The 20160-nt window shown below is 40.6% G+C and overlaps 1 protein-coding gene and 1 long non-coding RNA gene across 7 annotated transcripts; one reads left to right on the top strand and one right to left on the bottom strand.

Annotated features, from left to right (window-relative positions):
- Window positions 1-1825: 1825 nt before the first annotated feature.
- On the bottom strand, window positions 1826-19120 carry LOC148901382 (soluble guanylate cyclase 88E-like). Of its 6 annotated transcripts, none has more exons than XM_089022921.1 (19): window positions 16914-19119; window positions 16631-16817; window positions 16153-16293; window positions 15060-15199; window positions 14652-14786; window positions 13870-13993; window positions 13670-13789; window positions 13422-13539; window positions 12418-12504; window positions 12175-12292; window positions 10524-10653; window positions 10270-10416; window positions 9620-9766; window positions 9381-9537; window positions 8484-8593; window positions 7846-7935; window positions 7003-7161; window positions 2509-2646; window positions 1826-2433 (listed from the first exon to the last, which is right to left on the bottom strand). In XM_089022921.1, the coding sequence occupies exons 2-19, from the start codon at window positions 16748-16750 to the stop codon at window positions 2281-2283; spliced, it is 2334 nt and encodes a 777-aa protein (XP_088879047.1). In that variant the 5' UTR covers window positions 16751-16817; window positions 16914-19119; the 3' UTR covers window positions 1826-2280. The 6 variants fall into 6 exon arrangements, 4 of the variants coding, with proteins under 4 accessions (XP_088879047.1, XP_088879062.1, XP_088879070.1 ...); XM_089022936.1 differs by having other exon boundaries at window positions 13455-13539; XM_089022944.1 differs by lacking the exon at window positions 14652-14786 and having other exon boundaries at window positions 16914-19120.
- LOC148901383 (uncharacterized) lies at window positions 8504-16672 on the top strand. The gene is made up of 4 exons (XR_016118580.1): window positions 8504-8623; window positions 13308-13390; window positions 13494-13918; window positions 16626-16672. It is a non-coding gene; the product is annotated as an uncharacterized LOC148901383 (long non-coding RNA).
- Window positions 19121-20160: the final 1040 nt, after the last annotated feature.

Below are 20160 nucleotides of genomic sequence, written 5' to 3'. Positions count from 1 at the left end.
CAAAGTGTGATGTCACGTTGTCACACAAGTTTCCATGGCAACTCCTTGTTATTCTCCATCTAGCATCTTCCTCTCTCCTCCAGGCATCCCTGGTGCTACCTATTTCCCTTTCCACGTCGGTCACTTAGTCGTAGTCGCCTTCCTCAAAACAACATCTGGAATACTGGATCCCAACCCATACGCTGGTAAGAACAAAAGACACCTTCATTTGCCTTTAAAAAGATTGTACATTGCCTTATTTATGCTGAGTAATGTCGGTGAATGGTACATGTTCAACAGACGGTTGTATATTTGCTGTAGGGCTCTCGTCATGCCACAAATCTCCCACCCGCCGCCCACAGTCACCTTTCGCCCCCAGACTGCAGCAACGCAGCTTCCGTGGGAGACGGTGCACATGCAAGCGTACATTGTTGTGATTGTGGTGATTTTTTGCGGCGTCTGTCTCCTGCTCCTCCTGGCGTTCTTCTACACGTTCTGCTTTCACTGCTCCATCACCTTGACGTCAACAGACTCCCACAGCGGCACCAGGAGCAGTCCAGATCGAGAGGACGCCACCTTTAAGTGCACCTCGACTGAAGGCCTTTCAATTGAGAATCACATCTGATGATTGTGTTTAATGACATATACATGACATGCCACACTGAGGTGTCTGGGATTATTTAAAACACACAACAACCAAATCAGATAATTAGTTATAACTGCTTAATTTCGCCCTGGAGTACGTGGACAGCTAAAATGAAAGAAAAAGTCACATTTTTAATGTCCTTCCTTTTCAATCTTTTTGCACAAAATTAAATTGCATTAAACTTTTGCGAGTCTAAATGAACTGAAATAAATATCTGAACATGTATAAGTAAAGTCAATAATATTTTCTGTGTCTCATTATTTCCCAAATGTCTTCCAGTGGTGTTGTTAAGGCTCATATTTATTTTACATGGGTTCCAATGTGTTACCTTCCAGACATTACATTGCGCATTGTGCTATATTGTGTGACATCATAATGTTCCATGATTATAATACAATACACATACACAACGTTGTTTGATGGGAGATTAGCTACATTTCATTCCATTAAATCACTTTTTATTTATTTATTTATTTGTTTATTTGTTTGTTTGTTTGTTTGTTTTCAAACATACACTTATTTTAGTGTTCCAAATCACAATGCAATGTCAATTGCCAATATACTTTTTGATTTTTTCTGATATTGCATCGATTCTTATGCCACATAAAAGCTTTCAGGAGTGGACACTGCAAAATGTGAAGTGGCAAAATAAACAAAGACAAAATTATCAGGGGCTGGTGGATGGTTTGCGTGTCAAACTCACAATGTTACGGCCGTGGGTTCAATCCGCGCACCGGCCTCCCTCTAGTCTATGAAGGTAGCATGTTGTCCCCCGCCCTGCATGGGTTTTCTCTAGGTACTCTGGTTTCCTCCCACATTCTCAAAACATGAATAGTAGGCTTATGGGTCCCTTCAAAATTGTCCCTAGGCATGAGTGTGAGCACGGAAGGTTGTTTATCTGTGTGTGCCTTGCGATTGGCTGGCAACCAATTCAGGGTGTGCCCCATCTACTGCCTGAAGACAGCCGGGGTAGGCTCCAGCATGACCCGCAACCAGAGTGAGGATCAAGATCAAGAGGTTCGGAAAATGAATGAATGAATGGATAGATAGATGGATGAATGAATGGAGGATGAATTAATGAGTGAATGAATGAACAAATGAATGAATAAGGGAATGAATGAATGAATGAATGAATGAATGAATGAATGAATGAATGAATGAATGAAACAGATCAGGGATGCACACACCTTTGAAGCGAACTTGCTTTATTTCTACCGATCATACAAACGTGTTATGGAAACATTGTGAATGCGAAAGGAAAAGAATCCATGGAAAAAAATGGGCAAATCGAGCTACGGTGTTCAAATGAATCACCACGCGGTGGAAAAAAGGAACTTCTTTTAAGTTAATTTGTGTTAACTTACAAATCTGGAATAGTGGAAGTTTGATACAGTGTAAAATTATTAAAAGCATTAAATAAACATCGTTAGTTCTATCGTAATGCAATAAAATACCAAAACAAAAGATATAAATTTTGTGTCAATGTAGCCAATGTAGCGTATCACGGCTAGCACCAACTGACCAAAAGGTCAAGAGCAAACACATCTTTTAAACAAAGGGTTATGTTCAGTTTTTAAAGTCACATGCACATTGAGTCGATTACTAGCTGTGAAATCAGAGAAGGTGTTTGACTTTGCCATTTTAATGCTTGTAGCTCACGACAAAGAGCACATAGCACTCTTGGAGCAGGGGGAGTCGCATGAGCTCTCATGTGACTCCATCATGGAATCTCTACCGTCACACTCGGGTGATTCCAGCTCCAGGTGAGTGTCTTCCAAGCAGTCCTGCAAAGTGTCTTTGTAATGGGACTGCGAAAACACAGTGATCATAATTGGAAGTTGAATAAAGGAACCAAATTTTGTTCAATTATGTGTCAGTTTCACCTTATGGACAGACATTTCCTCCATCCGACATTCTTCCACAGACTCCTCCAATGAATGGCCTGAATGCTCCATTTTGATGCGATGAGAGTGAATAGATTTAACATCATCTTCATCCTCACCCGGCACCAGTGGGAAAACCTGCAAGCAAGGATACAAAGTCCAAAATAAATCTCAGGAAGTGAGTAGAAATTTAAACATAAAGTTAGCGATGTTTAATTTTTGGGGTATAATTTCGGGAACTCAATATCTGCTATAAACTTTACAGAACATTTGACCTTCTCTACACCTGTCCAACTGTTTTGTCTTCAGCATGTATTACACAATTTTCTCTTCTCCTAAAAGGAACTGAATAGAAACATTCACAACAGATATTTGATTATCTGTAGTGTACAGACGCTCCCCATCTTACGAGCATTCAAGTTACGAAAAACGGCACATACAAACATTTTTGCGGGTACTGTATGTCGAAAAATGTTTGGACAGAGATGCTGTGAATTAGATTTTATATTGTGCACCTTTTTCCGGCCGAGCTCACTTGCAATTGGCTGCGTACTGTGCTTCACTCACACGCACGCACACACAAATTCGTCTGTGTAAGCTCTCATCGATCTCATCTCATCGGTCCATCGATGAAAAGGTTTCTTCAGCCGTCATCTGTACTTCTTTGAAGGTGTCGGACATTTCGCTTCTTATACAAGAAACTTCGTCAGCAAACTAAAGTCTTCCTGGTAGTTTAGGCCCTATATATATCCCTACTGTCCAGACATGGCGGTGCCGGACTCTGCTATGAGAGGTCCTTGCTTTCAGGTTGGGGGGAGCAGAGGTATACTCCCTGCAGCTCCACTGATTGTTTCATTTGGCAGCCTATCTTTTGGATGCACTAATTAAAAATTAAAAAGGAGAGGAATAGCAGTACCTTACATTGCAGGAGTTTCTGAAAAACTACAAAGAGTCCTTTGGCAACACAAAATTCCTACTTATTTCAAACCGATAAACACTTTCAGGCAAAAAAAATAGTGCATCCAAAAGATAGGCTGCCAAATGAAAAACAAAGTACGTAATGTAGTTTATTCAATGCATTGTAAGAATGAAAATTGTAAAGAGCAGTACATTGGGGAGACTAAACAAATTCTCAAAAAAAGACTTTATCAACATCGCAGTGATAATTCTAGTGGGCCTCAATCAGCAGTACATATGCACCTAAAAGCTAGCCAGCACTCATTTGATGACAATGGGGTCAGAATCTTCGCAAAAGAACATAGATGGTTTGAAAGGGGAGTAAAAGAAGCGATTTTCATAAAACAGCTAAATCCTTCATTAAACCGATATGGCGCAGTGAGGTTCAATTTGGATCGTTCGTACAACAGCCTGCTTAGGCAAAATAGGATTAGTAATACTGATGAGGTGATACCAGTGGAAGTGGGGCAATCAGGCCAGTCGTTAGTCAGAACAATGGGAAAAATCAGTGGAGCTGCAGGGAGTAGTTCTCTGCTCCCCCCAACCTGAGAGCAGGGACCTATCATAGCAGAGTCTGGCACCGCCATGTCTGGACAGTAGGGATATATATAGGGCCTAAACTACCAGTAAGACTTTAGTTTGCTGACGTAGTGCATTATACAATACATTTAATTTCAAGCGCCTTTCAAAACACCCAAGGAAACTTTACAATAAAAACAATAAAACAACGCACATAACAATAAAACCATAAGTAAAATGATAAATAATAAAATAGCAGATTGAACTAGACATTGAAAGCAATTGAAAATAGGGAGGGAGTCAATATTGCGGATGTTGGGTGGAAGTGAATTCCAGAGTTTGGGAGCAGAGCGGCTGAAAGCACTCCATCCCATCGTGGTGAGACGGGCAGAGGGCACATAGAGGTGAAGGGAGAATGAGGATCTGAGAGACCGAGAGGGAATGGAGATTTGAAGCAGGTCAGAAAGATAGGGAGGGGCAAGGTTATGGATGGCTTTGAATGTAAACAGAAGTATTTTGAATTTGATTCGATGTACGAACAGGGAGCCAGTGGAGCTGCCGGAGGACAGGGGTGATGTGGTGAAAGGAGGGGTTCTAGTGATGATCTGGGCTGAAGAATTTTGGACGAATTGGAGTTTATGGAGAAATTTCTGATTGACACAGAAGAGAAGTGAGTTACAATAATCGATGCGGGAGGTGACGAGACTGTGAATAAGGATAGCAGCGGAGTGAAGGGAGAGAGAGGGACAGAGACGGTTAATATTACGGAGGTGGAAATAAGCAGACTGAGTTATGTTATTTATATGGGAGTGAAAAGATAGTGAGCTATCGAGGATGACACCCAGGCTCTTGACCTGAAGGGAGGGGGACACGGTTAAACTGTCAATGGTGAGAGAGAAACTGTTAGTTTTGTGTACGAGGAGATGTTCAGTTTTTTCACCGTTAAGCTTGAGAAAGTTATGGGAAAGCCAGGATTTAATTTCTGAGAGGCAAAGTGAGAGGGATGAAGGAGGAAGAAAGGCGTTTTTGGGTTTGCTGGAGAGGTAGAGTTGGGTGTCAGATAAGAAGCAAAACGTCAGACACCTTCAAAGAAGTACAGATGACGGCTGAAGAAACCTTTTCATCGATGCACACACAAATTGAAAATTTCAAGGGCTGGATGTTTAAGCGACAGACACTAAGGCTAATCAATCAGCGCCTGGCTATGCTCACGTGTTGCCAACGAGTTCAGGCCCCGATACGCCGAACTCGCTTACGATTGCCTATTTATAGTATATGGGCGGGAACAAAATCCCTCATCCCAGTTGACGCTGCGAGGAGGAGGGGCCGAGCTCGTTTTACGATTGGCTGTGTAGAATGTGTGGGCGGGAAGGAAATCCTCAGTTGACGCTCCAGGGTACGCGATCAAAACAAAAAGTAATGGTGGCACGTAATTACTGAATTACGTTCCAGCAGCTTCAGTAATGGCTTACTCAAGCCCCAAGGACATATTTCGTCGTACTACAGTAAGTGTCAATTTATTTTACGACTGTTAGAGCGTCTTTGTTTTATACTTCCCCATTCAGTGTTTGGCTTCAACATACATTCCATACAAAATATAGCACTGACGTAACTTAGGAACAAATTTACTTTACGAATGACCCCTCGGAACGTATCTCTTTCGTTAGTTGGGGAGCGTCTGGAATTGAAAACATAAATTGCCTGCAAAAGGAATATTGTATTGATCCTGAAATTTCACCCACCTCTAATATCTTTTTGGCAGTTGAGTAAGGCCCGCCATTTCTTGAGCGATGTTTAAAGGACAACCGACGTCTGCGGACAAGTTGTGTCCATAATTTGTAAAATGGCTTCCAATGACTTCTACTGAGCGTATTTTAAAAAGATTGCACCGCATATAGCTATATTTTACGTTTTAAGACTCGCGCTGAGTATTCAGGAAGTCTTGTTTTTGAGTTGGTGATGAGTCCGTATGTGACGTCACTAAAGGAACGCCCCCTGACCAAAAAAAAGACACATTGCAGCGTCCTTCCATCACGTCAATGTATTTTGCTGTATTGTTTGGTCTGAAAACCTTGTGTTGCACCTAAAAGTCGCCAGAAGAGGGTGTCCAAGCTCCATATAAGGAATTTATCAGCCTGTGGAAACGGAGGTGGCCACAGGAGGTCGCCATTTTGTGCCTCTTTTCTGGTGATCGTTTCTCCCCAATGTTGCCTCAATATGTCATGGAATAAATTCTTTAATCGATTGCAAACATGTATGCTTCAGAACTATTTGAATCATATTCATAACTGCAGGAGTAACAAGAAAGCATATTCTCCGAAGCCATTGTTTTGATTCTCAAGCAATGCAAGATGTCTTGGCGTGACGTCACAAACTGGGGGCGGGACTTTCTGAAAATGCCCAATTCACAACTCAATTTTTTGCAGATTTTGGACACTTTAAGTCATTTTTATTGGTGTTTTGCATTTGAATAAAAATATCATACTGCGTGTTTTGGGTATTTTAGATGCTATTATCAGTTGAGAAACAAAAAAATGACGTCGGTTGTCCTTTAAAGGACTTTGTATTGGACTTTTGAGGCTCCACATCGAATATACTGTTGTGTACTAATTTATATTGTAATGCAAAAAAACACGGTGCGATTGTCAAGAAAGAAGTTCATGGCCAAGATGAGGATAATAAGATTGTGGATTTTTTGAGAGGCTCTTGGCAATGACCAATCAACACATTCATAGACTGCACTCACGCTTTTTGTCATCACCTTTGCTTTCTAGCCACAGGTACATATGTGATTGTAAATATTGTTATATTTTATCAACAGAATCTACAGTGTTGCTCTTGCCTGTGCTTAAAAGAAGGACAGATTTCATGTGCACTCTTGATTGGCTCTTTAACCTGCGACCGTGTAAAAACGTACAAATGCCCAAGTCGCCGTCTAACGCGTGAAAGTTCCGTTGATTGTGTCCACCTTTCTCAGTGTACAGCTGGCAATCAAGTATGATTTTGTTTCATTCCTACCAGTCCCTCCTCGTCCCCCTCGGTGTTGATCTCTGTAATGGTGGCCTTGCTGATGGCCTTACCGATGGTTTGGGTCTCGAATTGAGGACACGCCGCTTGAGCGTTTCCATCTTTGTCCCGCTTACCTTTCAGCCAGTAGGTCTCAATCTCAACATTGCCCTAAAGGATGAGAGAAAGTAACGACTGTGTGTATATTTTTCACAATACAACTCGTTGTGTCTTTTGACACGTATTATTCAACAGATAAAAATGTTGTTTACACTAGCTAAAGATTTGGCTCATTTCGGCCTAATTGTGTACTTCATTGAGTAACAAAAGGAAAAGTTAAAACAGTTATTTTCACCTTCCTAAAATATAGGTGATAAGAGGATGATGATATAATCAATTGATAACATGTTAGGGTAGTCTGATATGAGCTCCTACCGAGGTAGCCAAATCTGTTTCCTTCGTGGAAACCCCCTTGCTGTTCCCATATTTAAACATTCATAGCTTTTCTCATGAAAGGACATGAAAAAAAGAAAAACATTTCTTATGGTTCTTCCTGACGATTGCTTTGGGACAAAAGGTGACACTTACACACTCTAAATACTAAATGCGTTCGCTGCCCACAGCCAAAACATTGGCAGTTATTTTTGTTTGAACTCATGATATGCACATCTTCCATTTGCACCAACTGTAGCCTCGGGGAAAGGTTTTGTGCTTGCAGATAACATTTATTTACTGCCTACTCTTTTTTTTCCCTAAAGTGCTCTTCACATGTCCTACAGCAATTAATTATGTTGTCATCGTTGATAAATACAGAAAAGCGACAATTTCTGGAGAATGTGTTGTTTTGATTCCAACCTTGATGGTAATGGTGCCCCTCCGTTCAAAAATAAAGTGGCTTCCTTTCAAGTGCTCGTAGGTGGCACTGCTGAGCTGGATATGCATTTCCTAATGAAGACCGGAAAAGACAGACATTCTTGGTCAATTTATTTATGTATTTGTTTGTTTGCTTATTTTCAATTACTGCTTCTTTTTTGAATACCAATACCTCGTGTTTAAATTTAGACTTTCTGTTGCATGCCAATGAACCATCACTGTTTAACTATTCATAGAACAAGATAGCGAGCTACCCATTCGGTCCTTAGGGGCTACCTGGTGACCCCTGGCCAATACAGTGCTGTCTTAATATACGACTGTCTTAAGTCACTGACAGTTTTATTTTTGTTTGGTTTGAGATGTAAACAAACCCTTAGCTCTGAACGCGCAGTAAATTTCACAACATCTGGTCACCATGAATTCACATTGTTTTCCCTCCAGGAGAACAGAAATATCACTTGGTGGTGCTAATGTGCCATTAAGATGATTTGCTGGTTGCCAGTATCCCTCACAGAAGAAATTCGAACCAAACAAAGCATAAAAATCAGTAGAAGTGGCATGATCTTCAGGCAAATGTGGATTTGTGAATATCGAGGTTCATTTAATTTTTCTATTCGTACCTTTCCATTGCTCTCCATTGCTGACGCCGTGTGGACCGTGTCGCCATGCAGACCATAACGGGGCATCTTGTGTCCTACTACACCTGCAACCACCATGCCCGAGTGGATTCCTGCAACCACAACAAAAGAGGTCCATTTACGTAAGGCTTGTTTTCATCACAAGTCCCATTATAGTTACGATTTCCTCCACGGGGGCGCTTATGAGCATAAATCACATCAATGTATAATCAATAAAGAGGTAACCGAAAACAAAATAAGTCATGTTTCAGTGTGGACCTTTTGTTTGAACAAAAAATGGAGCAATAACTTTTTTAAATGAAACATCAACAGTTTAAATACCACCATAACTAGTTTGTCTTCTTTTTAGGGAATGAAAGATGCAACCATAGCCCAATGAACACTCTGAATTATTATCCTATAAATCACTACTGGCATTTGTTACTTAGCTTCTTTCTGAAGAGCCCTTGGAGAGACTGTTAAAATGCCTCTGGAAGTTGCATTTGGACTGTGCTACTTCTTTTTTCTCCCAGTTGTTTCTCTCGTTGCACTGATATTCACATTGGTAAGTCACCTGGTGTTTCAAGTGAGTGAACAAATTTGACATTCTGCCAAAAGCATATTGCCCTGACTATCATTAGCCAAAATCTGACCCGCAGTATGATTGCTTGCAAGTGAGGTGTATGGCTAAAGGGTGTCCCAGTTTCACTCCAGTCTATGTTTGGGAACTCGAATAATGGCATAATGTTTTGATTCTGATCATTTTTATCTCAGATGATTAATTTGGACCAGGGGGAACTTCACAAGAAAAATGGTGGTGTCGTGTGTCGGATCTGGCCTAAATTTGACACTGATGGTGAATGTGGTCGAACAGAAGCATAAACGTGATATCCAACCCACCTACGCGAATCTGTATGTTGTTTCCATTTGAGGGATCTTTCAAGTGATCGATGGAGCGCACCATGTCCAATGCCATGTCACAAATGTTATGGGCGTGATACTTAGTCTTCTCCGGAGCCCCTGCGACCACCATGTAGGCGTCTCCAATTGTCTCAACCTTGCAAGGCGACAGACTTGCTTAGAGCAAACATAAACACACAAAGTACTTATAAACCCAAGAATATACTGTATACCCGTACCTTGAAGACTCTGTGCTTCTCGCTGAGTGTGTCAAACAAAGTGTACATGGTATTGAGCATGGACACCACCTGCAAGGGAGTGATGTGGCTACAAATGCGAGTGAATCCCACCACATCACTGAAAAGAATGGTCACATCAGGGAATACCTAAGAGAAAATCCAGAAGGTTTCATACGTAGTAGTATGATATATAGAAAATCATCATTATCTTTGCTAACTAACTGCTAACAAATAGAATTGGAGTAACGATGTTTAAAGTCAAATGGTGTCTCAAATGCATTTATACAGTCATATATATATATATATATATATATTTACCCTTAAAATGGCGATCTGTGACCAAGATCTGTTGCGATCATGAAGTTGTTTCAAATGATATGGCCTGTTACTGTACAATAGTGACAGATGCTCAATTGGATCTTATCTTTATTTAGAAGGAGTGCTAAAAATAAATCAACGCTTGGGCAGATGAAAAAGAGTAAAAGAGGAGCAATGGACTTTTGTGTTCAACTGTTTGTTATTATGTTTTGACTGTGATATCAGGCATTCAGATTATTTATTTATTTGTAACTCTGGGGAAATTATTTGATTAGAATGACTTGAATGTGCATCATGGGACAAGACAGCTGTTTTTGCCGTCCTTTGCTGACCTCACAAGTGTTTACAGCCGGCTCTCCTTTGCGCAGCCTCTTTGCCACTGGTTTGGGAATCATTCTGTAAAGGAGGTCATCTGTCTTTTTCATCTCATAGTCCAGCATCTTCATGCTTTCTTCGAGCTTACTGGACTTCTTTTGCTCCTGTATTCAGATAGTAACAAGATTACACTACTGTATACACTATTAATTAAATATTGCACAGCAACAGAGAGAGGTGTCATATGAAGCTTTTTTTTTAAAGCGGGAACCTGTATCAGTGCTCTTTTCAGCTCCTCTGACTGCTGCGTGCCTGCCAGGACCAAATCTCTGCTGGAGTCATGCATACTCAGGTCATTGATGTACAGTCCAGTTTTAAACATGGCACCGAGGCTCTCCATCCTACCCATGCAAACAAACACAATGAAGGACAAGGACCAACGCAGTCAATACACTTGGGAAATGTTATAGAATAATAATTAATTTTAGGCCCATTTCCAAACTGCCTTTCATTTCAAAATTGCTCAAGAAAGTGGTGCACATGCAGTTCAAATCTTTCTTGTATGACCATAACATCCTGGATGCACAGCGTCAGCTCTATTACGGGTTTCTAATGACATCTTCCTGACCAATGACTCTGGAGATTATGTATGTCTGGTTTTATTAGTTCTGACTGCAGCATTTGATGCAATGGGTCACAGTATTCTACTGTCTCGTTTGCAGCACTTGGCTAGCATTACAGGTAGTACTCTTGACTGGTTTAGGTCCTACCTAGGTGACAGAATCTTACTGTATGTGTTTGCCTTGGCTGCTCTTAGTCACGTACTGGCCCTCTGTAATGTGGTGTTCCGCAGGGCTCAATTTAGGAGTCTATGTTGTTCTCACTATACATGTTCCCATTGGGTTCCATCCTAAGAAAACTTGATATTTCCTTCCACTGCTATGCAGATGACTGTCAGAGCTTTGTCCCACTGAGCAAAAAAAGACACTTTCTCGTGAAGGCTACTTTCATCTTGCCTACAGGAAATCAAAACCTGGATTGCACAAAACTTCAATGAAAAGAAGACAGAAGTTATACTGTTTGGTCCCAGTGGCCCAAGTACACTTTAAACTTGACCGACAAATTGGTGCTGTTGTTAAATCCAGCTTCTTTCATTTTAAGCATCTGGCTAAAATAAAACCTCTCCTTTGATATGCCAAAAACTAAACGGAGACTCATGGCCTTTTCCGTTGCTGGTCACACTCTCTGAAATGACCTGTCACTGAACATTCAGCAAGCCCCCTTACTGTACTCAAAACTCACTAGTACTCTTTGGCATTTGACTCAGCATGATTCCTACCTGATCTTGGATTTACTCCCTGGTGCTTTCTGCTATCTCTGTGACTGCTTTATTTTTTGTATAGTAAGCGCTTTCTCACCGCTTCAGCTGTTGTAAAAGTGCTATATAAAATTTCCCCATTGCGGGACGAATAAAGGTATTCTGATTCTGATTCTGATTCTGAAATTAATATGTATTGTATTGTATTGTATTGTATTGTATTGTATTGTATTGTAATAGGTTTTGGGGAAGTTATTGTGAGGATGATTCTTTTATTTTAACCAGTAATGATGTCTTTTTTGGTCACATTTCGTATTTTACAGAAGAATGTGAATGTTTTGGTAATGTTCTCTGTGGGGAAAAAACTCGCTGTTGCGAAACAGTCTGATTACAAGCTAATTAGCAGTTCATTTCATGCCTGGCGAGAGCTGCTCGAATGGACCCTTGAACTGATTCCGTGCCCGGCCTTTTAATCGCACGCTTACTGTGGCAGTCCTTGCACTTCATGTTTCGCCATCGCAACAAAAATGTATTCATAAGAGGTTTTGTCCTTTAGTGTGCACTTATTTGTCTATGTGTGTGAGTGCATTTATGTAATCCTTACACAGGTGTTCCAAGAAAGATGATCGACTCCCACTCAGGCATGTATCGCATTTGTCCTTTCAGTTTAAGGCATCGACTCCCGTCACCCCAACTCTCCATGGCATTGGCACTGTTACCATCTCAAATAGGAAAGTGATGATATGCATGTTAATATGCAAGAAAACTGCTGTTTTGCTAGGACTTCCCGAAATAGCTGCTTTTGTGTGTCCACTCTCGCATTGTGCAAAACAGAAGAGATCAAAACCTTTGTAATCGTCTCCAATGATGGACTGAAAAGCCATAAGCTCCACATCCACATCAGCAGATCGATTGGCATTTTCATAGTCAGAATCTGTAAAGTACAAGATGGAGTTTCAAAGAAAACTGATGACAACTCAAAGCCCGCTGTGATTATAGGACTATACACTGAATTCCTGCCGGTATGAACACGTTTTCTTTTGCAATGGAGGGAGAAACCTTTGTCACACTTTTGGCAGATCTTGACCTCTTAGTAGTGAATGAATAAAATCATTACTTTGATGCCATTTTGTGGCATCTTGGTTCCCAACTTTGTAGGATTGAAGTGAGTAGATTCATTTCGACAAAAGTGTTTCTTTTTCATTATCCTGTGGCATCGGCATGTTATCGTTCACAATTCGGAAGGCGTCAATCACATCGGGTTTTCTTGTATTTAACTCATTCACTGCCATTCCCAAATTTATCAATAGCAATAGATTATTGTCATTTCCAGACCTGCATTTAACAGCAGGTCATTTTATATTGTCACATTGGAGTTGGGCTGACATTGTTTTCTAGCGAGGAACTGGTACAAGTGGTCAAGCAGTAACACTGTCTCTTTGGAATTGCAGTGACGTCTCCGACATCATTTGCAACCGAAAACCTTTTGAACCCTTCTCTCCTTGGAGCAAGACTGAAATAAATAAAGTTAATAAAATACATTGGAAATATATTTTATTGAATTGTAAACAACTTATTTGGGAAGAAATTTCCATATGTGTTGATTATGTTGACGAATTGTCACCAAATTGACTAACTAAATTAAGAAATGGTTTATTACCTTTTAGTTTTGACAACATGCAAACAATGATTAAATGTGTTTTCACAATAACTGTGCCGAATTATCCTTCAATTTAGGAAGGATCCATCAGCCCATTTTTCCTCGTCATTTACATGGTCTATGTGTGTATGGCGCTTAAGTGAGCTTGAGAAAACCACATGTAAGTGAGCCCTTGCACAGCAGACACACACCCCTGCGACTGTTTACATGGCTTCCACTCTTACTCTGGACTCGATTGTGAAGATTCCTCTCTCTTTTCACAGGTTCCTTGGACATGATCTCAAATAAGTTGTTGGGATGGGAGATGATCTAGGAACCCACAAAACAAACACAGCACTCTTACATCGTAGTTGACTCGTCCATTCAATGCCCAATTAGTCACGTTGCTTGGTACGACCACAGGGAGGGAGCTATGACCGCAGCGAGGGAGCTACATCACCATATTCCACGTGAACTCCACCAGGGGCCGAGCAAGCAAGAAGGCGTCATTGATCTTCTTTCCATCTAAATCAGGGAAGACTGTCGAAAGTCCTGAGCCGACATTGTGCACCACCATGTCCTGGAGATTCAAAGCAACTATTGATTTACAACGCAGGATCATTCCAGCGTATCAGTGGGGTCCACACCTGCAGCGTTTACCTGTCTGAAGACGATGTTGAAGGGAAAGACCTCAAAGAAGAAATCAGAAGTAATTGGCAGAATCTCCTGCTCTTCTTCGTCTTCTTTCATGATGTAGCGGTAAGCGGAGTTGTCAAAGTTGAGCCTGAACGGAGATAAATGTATCACCAAAGTAGAGTACAGTATTCTCCTTCTAAAGAATATAGTGGTGGCAAGGAAAAGAGTTGGCCGTTAAGACGTGCCATGCGTTCAATAAGACTGTTATAAGTGAAAATTTACACAATCTGAACAAACATTGGTAGTTGCTTGCATTTGACTCTACTTATCCCAAATGGCATGTAAAGCAAGAAGTCAACGAATTGCTAATCATGCATATTTGGCAGGTGTTATATTTTTTTTGCGATGCTGGTCCAACATGGAACGGTTTGAGTGTGCAAAAACGGTTGGAGGCGCTGTACTGTGCTGAAACATTAGCAATGACATCATCGATGAAATGACTTTCATCATATTATAGCTAACTCAAAAAAAAAAAAAAATAATAATAATAATAATATTAATAATAAAAACCTTTGTCGCCCTAGCGCCAGTATACTTGACTATATATTTACTTCCAGTTACAAACTTCAATGAAGCGGTGGTTTGTCAATATGTGCCTTAAAACTCGTTGGTGACTCTTTGAACCAAAGTCAGAAAATACAAGGACGGATGCAACATTCAAATTTCACGCTGCTTTTTTCACAACCCATAGCCAAAAGCTGTACAGTGTTTGCATGTGGTCCTGGTCTGCGGGTCTGCTTGCCTACCTCATGGTGACATGGGAGTAGTCCCCTACCATCTGCTCAGACAAGACCTCGACATGGATGTCAGTGTCATAGAACTGCTTGCCCATTTGCCTCAGCTGACCCATGGCATAGTGCAGATAACCTTTGCGCTTACTCCTGCGGATCACAATGGGAAATGGAATTCAATTAACAAACCGATTTTGTGGGTCCTGGGTGATGCCAATTGGCTGCTGCCGACAAGGGACAAACTGCACCCACATTTTTGGCCTGTGGGCCTAAAATACTGACGGAATCAGTGATGGACCTTCTGTTAGTCTTCCCCCTCTTCTCATTTCCAGCAAAGTCCACAACTCTATTTCGTATTAATCATTTTATGTTTCAGAAAGCAAACAAAAGACAAATGGATGAAACTCCATTAAATCCTCAGACCTGTAGTGGAGGGTGACTCCAGTGGCAGATTCTTCCTGGCAGAAGAAGGTTGGGGGCTGAACCTTGGGGTAACTAAAACGTAGATACTCATGAAGGTTGTCAAGGCCATTGACAAAGTCACGGACATGACGGCCCAGCACCTAGGTGCAGAAACATAATTTAAAATGTCTGTTTAGTCCAATCATACACATATCTTTATCCAGGGTGGCAGGAGGACAGTTGCTGATGAATGTTCGGCACGTGAGCAAGGTCCACGGCATGTTGCAGATTACATTTCGGCGCATGGCAGTCTGTTAACAACAAATTTTCACCGTATGACTACCACAACCACAGAGCTACTAAATTTGAGAATTTAGCAGATAAACGGTTCGGAAAACGAATGGATTTATGGGTATTGTACGTGAGCTACAATTCAACCAAGATTGTTTTGAGGTGGTATATTTCAGCCAGAGCTGGGAGCCGCATCATCTGCGGCGAGACGTCATCGCTTGCATTTCCCAAAGTATAAGACACTTAGACACCATTTTATGAACGCTTCCTTTTGGTCCTCGTGCCAATGTTAAGTCCATCAAAATGGCATTAAATATCTCAAATAGCTCTTTTACTCCTTGAGGAGCTTCTCAGACTTTATGGAAGACATTTGAGGCGCCCTTTCGTCATGACAGAAGTCTTCTTGCCACGCCACACCATTCAGCAAAACTATTTCATGGTGGCGGCCCCTCATCACAAACACAACGAATAGGTTTGTGAGTGGCGCGATGCGCCATGCTGAGAGCAGTGTGAAAAGAGCTTTGGAGTCGATGCCATTAAAAGCAGATAAGATATGTTATTATAGGTTGACATATCGAGTGGTTAAGATCATATATTGATATCAGAGAAAATATAATCATTGGCAGTATAGTTCACAATCAGAATTGTATCATATAAACTTGAAATTAAGAGGCATCATGGGATGTATTGTGATTCACAATGTTATCAAGATATTTCCATAGTTTTTGTATTTCTCGTTCAATAGGGTTTTCATTCAATAGAGGTTTCATAGGTTTGGCTATAAACATCCAACATACAATTTCAATAGGAGATCATTGGTTACCTTGAGGATTCTGTCATAGCCGTACTTGCCCACAAATCCAAGGAAGTAGACACCCCAGGAGTTCATCAGTTCATTGTAGGGCGTTCCTGTCACCCCGCTTGCTGCCTTTGCAATGCGAGGAATCACACTCTCACTGTACACCTACAGGTACAAAAATACACAACAGGTATTTGGGGGGTAAGTAAGACAATTGTCATGATTTTTTTTACAGAGCAAATACAGAATCTACTGCAATAAGAAATTGCCAGCTACTTCAGATTTCAAAAAATATATATACCAGGAAAGAAAAGGCCATGGGTATGGCCATTTATTTCCGTTCCCTCAACCTTCAACATTGAAGTCCACAGAATCTTTGAAAAATAACTACCAAGTTGCAATAGAAAATTCCGGTTAAGTAAATGTTCCAATTCACACAGACAGGTGGCAATTATATTTGCACCTGCAGTATAAATTTGTATAATCCATTTTTTTAGATTACCTGATGTGTGACAAAGGAGTGCAGCCTGACATCTGCTCTTTCTCTGACCAGCTTCCAGACGTCGTCCCCGTACGACTCTTTGATGAAGTCGTGCAGACTCTCACACAATAAACCATACATTATGATAAGTGAGATTGAAAGTCAAACTGCAAACACGGCGTGCTTCCAACAGTATTCCCAAAGGCACCTGCAAGTGAATGAGAAAAGTCCAGACTTCATTTAGTGCAATCATTTCAACAACCATTAATTGCACAGCGCTTGCGTTTGCCATTAACGCTGCTACCTGTGGAGCTCAGTGCTTGATCAGATTAGACACCCCAATAAGGTTTCATTTGAGAGACAACTGCACAAACTGTTTTAAAGGGCCTCTCATTACACAAGTGCTTCGCTACGGTCGGGTGCGCATTGTTCTTGTGTCAGCTGTCAGCACCTGGTGGCTCCTGAGCTCGCCACAAAAGTCATCACTCAAACACAGATGACACCAGCTACAGGAAGTTAACAGCCTTTGCCCTGTATTAGAACAAGCGTGCTCAAATAAAGATCTGAGGAGTTGAAGGGCAACAATTCTTATTTAATAGTTTGCCTGCTGATTTGATTTTTTTTTCCCCCGGCTTGAATGACACCGCATTTTCTCTCACAAGCCGTGGGGCTTTCTAATAAGGGATGGTGGTTTTGTAGAGCTGGGGAGGTGCAAAATCAATATCTAATCTCAACAGAGATAAAAAGAAAAATGTGCTTTTTTTCTAAGATGTCTGCTGTGCTCAATGAATCAATCAGTGCCAGTACATAAAATACGCCTTTAGGACCAAAAGATTCCACAAAGTGAGTCTAACTGTTTGAAACTACATTTAAAATGTCTGCAAGAAAAACAAATAAAGGATGTGATTAAGAAGAATTAGAAATAAGAAATTTTGAATGGATCCACAGAGTCTAATTGGGTCACCAAAGAGGGCAGACTCAATTTTCTCCAATGTGAGACGAATCAGTATCAGAGTCAGAATACCTTTATTCGTCCCACAATGGGGAAATTTGCAATCCACAGCAGCAATTGAAAAGGGATGGGGTAGAGGTAATAAAGGTAATATCATCTCATCTCAATGACCACCCTACTGTTTGTCATTATATTTTGTACTTAAAGGTGAGATGTGATTACCACTGCCCCCATAAGGAGTTGAGGATTAGAAAATGAATGGATGGATATTTTCTCTCAGAGTGTATCTTCACCATAGTTAATAGACCTGAGCTGAACTATGAGACAGACTATGGTGCTTTCTGACATATGCACATGATTTTTTTCATAGTAAGAATGAAACCGTTATTAACAAAGGGCCTCCTGTAGGTTGATTAATACAAAAAGGTTGTACATCAATGAAGCTGTCAGGTGGCATCAGTGGAGAAATAGAGTGACAAAATTGAGCTGATGTATTTTGGTGAAGGATCGTCTCCCACCCCAGAAAAGTGTAGGTTTGATCCGCCATGTGTTGTCATCAATCTCTGAGGGAGAAGTCACTGGGAAGTGTTTTGAGCTCTTTGGAGGTGGAAATGTGTTACACGATTGGAAGATCATTTACCAAGACCAACAAAAGGATGTCAGCCCATTACAATTGCTTGCCATTTGAACTTTACAGAAACCATCCATTCATTTTCTAGAACTGCATGCTTATCCGCCTTCCCAGCTGACTTCAGCACAGACCACAACATCTTTAGTGCTCAAACAGTTTTTTTAATTGTAATTTACATGTAAAATGTATTACATTCAATTTCAAATGCACTTGAATTAATTACAGTCTGTTGGATATAATATAGTTTAGATTAACATCTGCCCTGCGATTCCTTGGCAACCGGTTCAGGGTGTCCACCATCTACTGCCCGAAGACGGCTGGGATAGGCTCCAGCACCCTTGCAACTCTAGAGTGAGGAATGCGCAGTTTGGAAGATGAATAAATGAATGAATGAATGAATGAATGAATAATGTCCCTTCTAGCCAACTAGCTCTCGTTCACACACCGCCATTGGTGTCATCCAATAAGTCACTGCCTCACCGGAATTGTTGTACTGTCGCACCAAAACATAATCATAACAACAGTTTGGTCAATGAAGTCAGCAAGGAACCAAAATGACACCGCGGTTGCATCATGAGGGGAAAAAAAGTTGTGTCTTCAAGTAAATAAGATCTAAGAGCAGTTTGTGCAATTTTACCGCAATTTTAAATTGAAAACAATTTCTTCTGTAAAAAGTGCTGAGGAATAATGTGAATAAAGAGCTGTGAGTTCTGAATAAAAATCTTTCTACTTCTACTCTCTATTCCTCCATCACTCATTTTAAAATAACCCGGTGAGCTAAGAGACTGAGGCATTTCAGGATTGGTTTTATGTCGGCTATTCCTTCTCTGTATGGGCAGTGTCACATTGCTGTGGGGAGGCTTCCTATCCCGATGCGAGATAAACCCCGCAGCCATCCACATCAGCTCTGATACCCCCCCCCCCCTACGCACACACACACACTCATACAGACAGACGACAGGACACTCAGGTAAGACGGCAGATGCAAAATTATTACGGCAAAGACAAATCATTAATCATGGCCTACATACTGTAAATATTTGCTTTTTGCAAGAGTTTGTTGTGTTTACTAGCATTGCAATGTAAGTGCAACAAAATAATTGTGATGTTGAATGGTAAAAGAGAAATGTAATTCGTCAAATGCAATTGCAGGCACCTTTAATGCAAGATGAATATTTCGTTTTATACCATGCATGTGTCCTACTTGTAAAGATAGTGACGAGCCAAACGGATGATTAAATCACAGGATCAAAAGTCATATTGGATTTGATTTGGCTAATGAAATCTATTTTGGAGCACCAGTATTATTGGAGGATAACATTAAACAAGGGTGGGTATCATGTGTTCAAAAATCCAAAGTTTTGTTACTCCATACTTTATAGTTTGCTGATGGACGTTGTGTAAATGATTTTAGTCCATGAAACTACGCTTTTTTGCCATAAATAACCAAGTAAAAAATCTTTGTTGATTTAAGAATATGCAAGTGTATTGAATTATTCCAATTTAAAAATATAGCGAGAACAAATTCCAATTGTCTTTTATTGTACAATAATATCTTTGACGGAAACGGCACATTTACAATACAAGTTCATTCACAACTACTTGTTGCATCACACCCTCTCAAACTAAGTCGGAATTAAATTGTTCCCCCTTACATGCTCGGATATGTCAGTTTTCATACAAAAAATAACAGTAATGTCAGGCTCCCCTTGCAACTGATGTATGCTCTGAGTTCTTCTTTATTATTAAGCTGTAGATTCATCCTTGCAATCAATACATGTCATCAGAACCATTACTTCGATGAATAAGTGAATCAAGAATATTGATTTCGTTTTGCACTAAACCCTGCTTGGTTTCGTTATCTGAGTCATATCTCTTTTAATTCAGAGGGACATGATGTTCATGCAGCCAGGCCTGGATGATGTCACCAAGCAGAAAATGTTGCAGGCTCAGATGTTGTCTAATGAG

The sequence above is a fragment of the Hippocampus bargibanti genome, linkage group LG02 (assembly GCF_051943395.1).
Source record: "Hippocampus bargibanti isolate YZ-2025 linkage group LG02, ASM5194339v1, whole genome shotgun sequence".
Classification (NCBI taxonomy): Eukaryota; Metazoa; Chordata; class Actinopteri; order Syngnathiformes; family Syngnathidae; genus Hippocampus; species Hippocampus bargibanti.
Note: the sequence above shows the minus strand (reverse complement) of the source record. Positions and strands in the feature narration are given on the sequence as shown.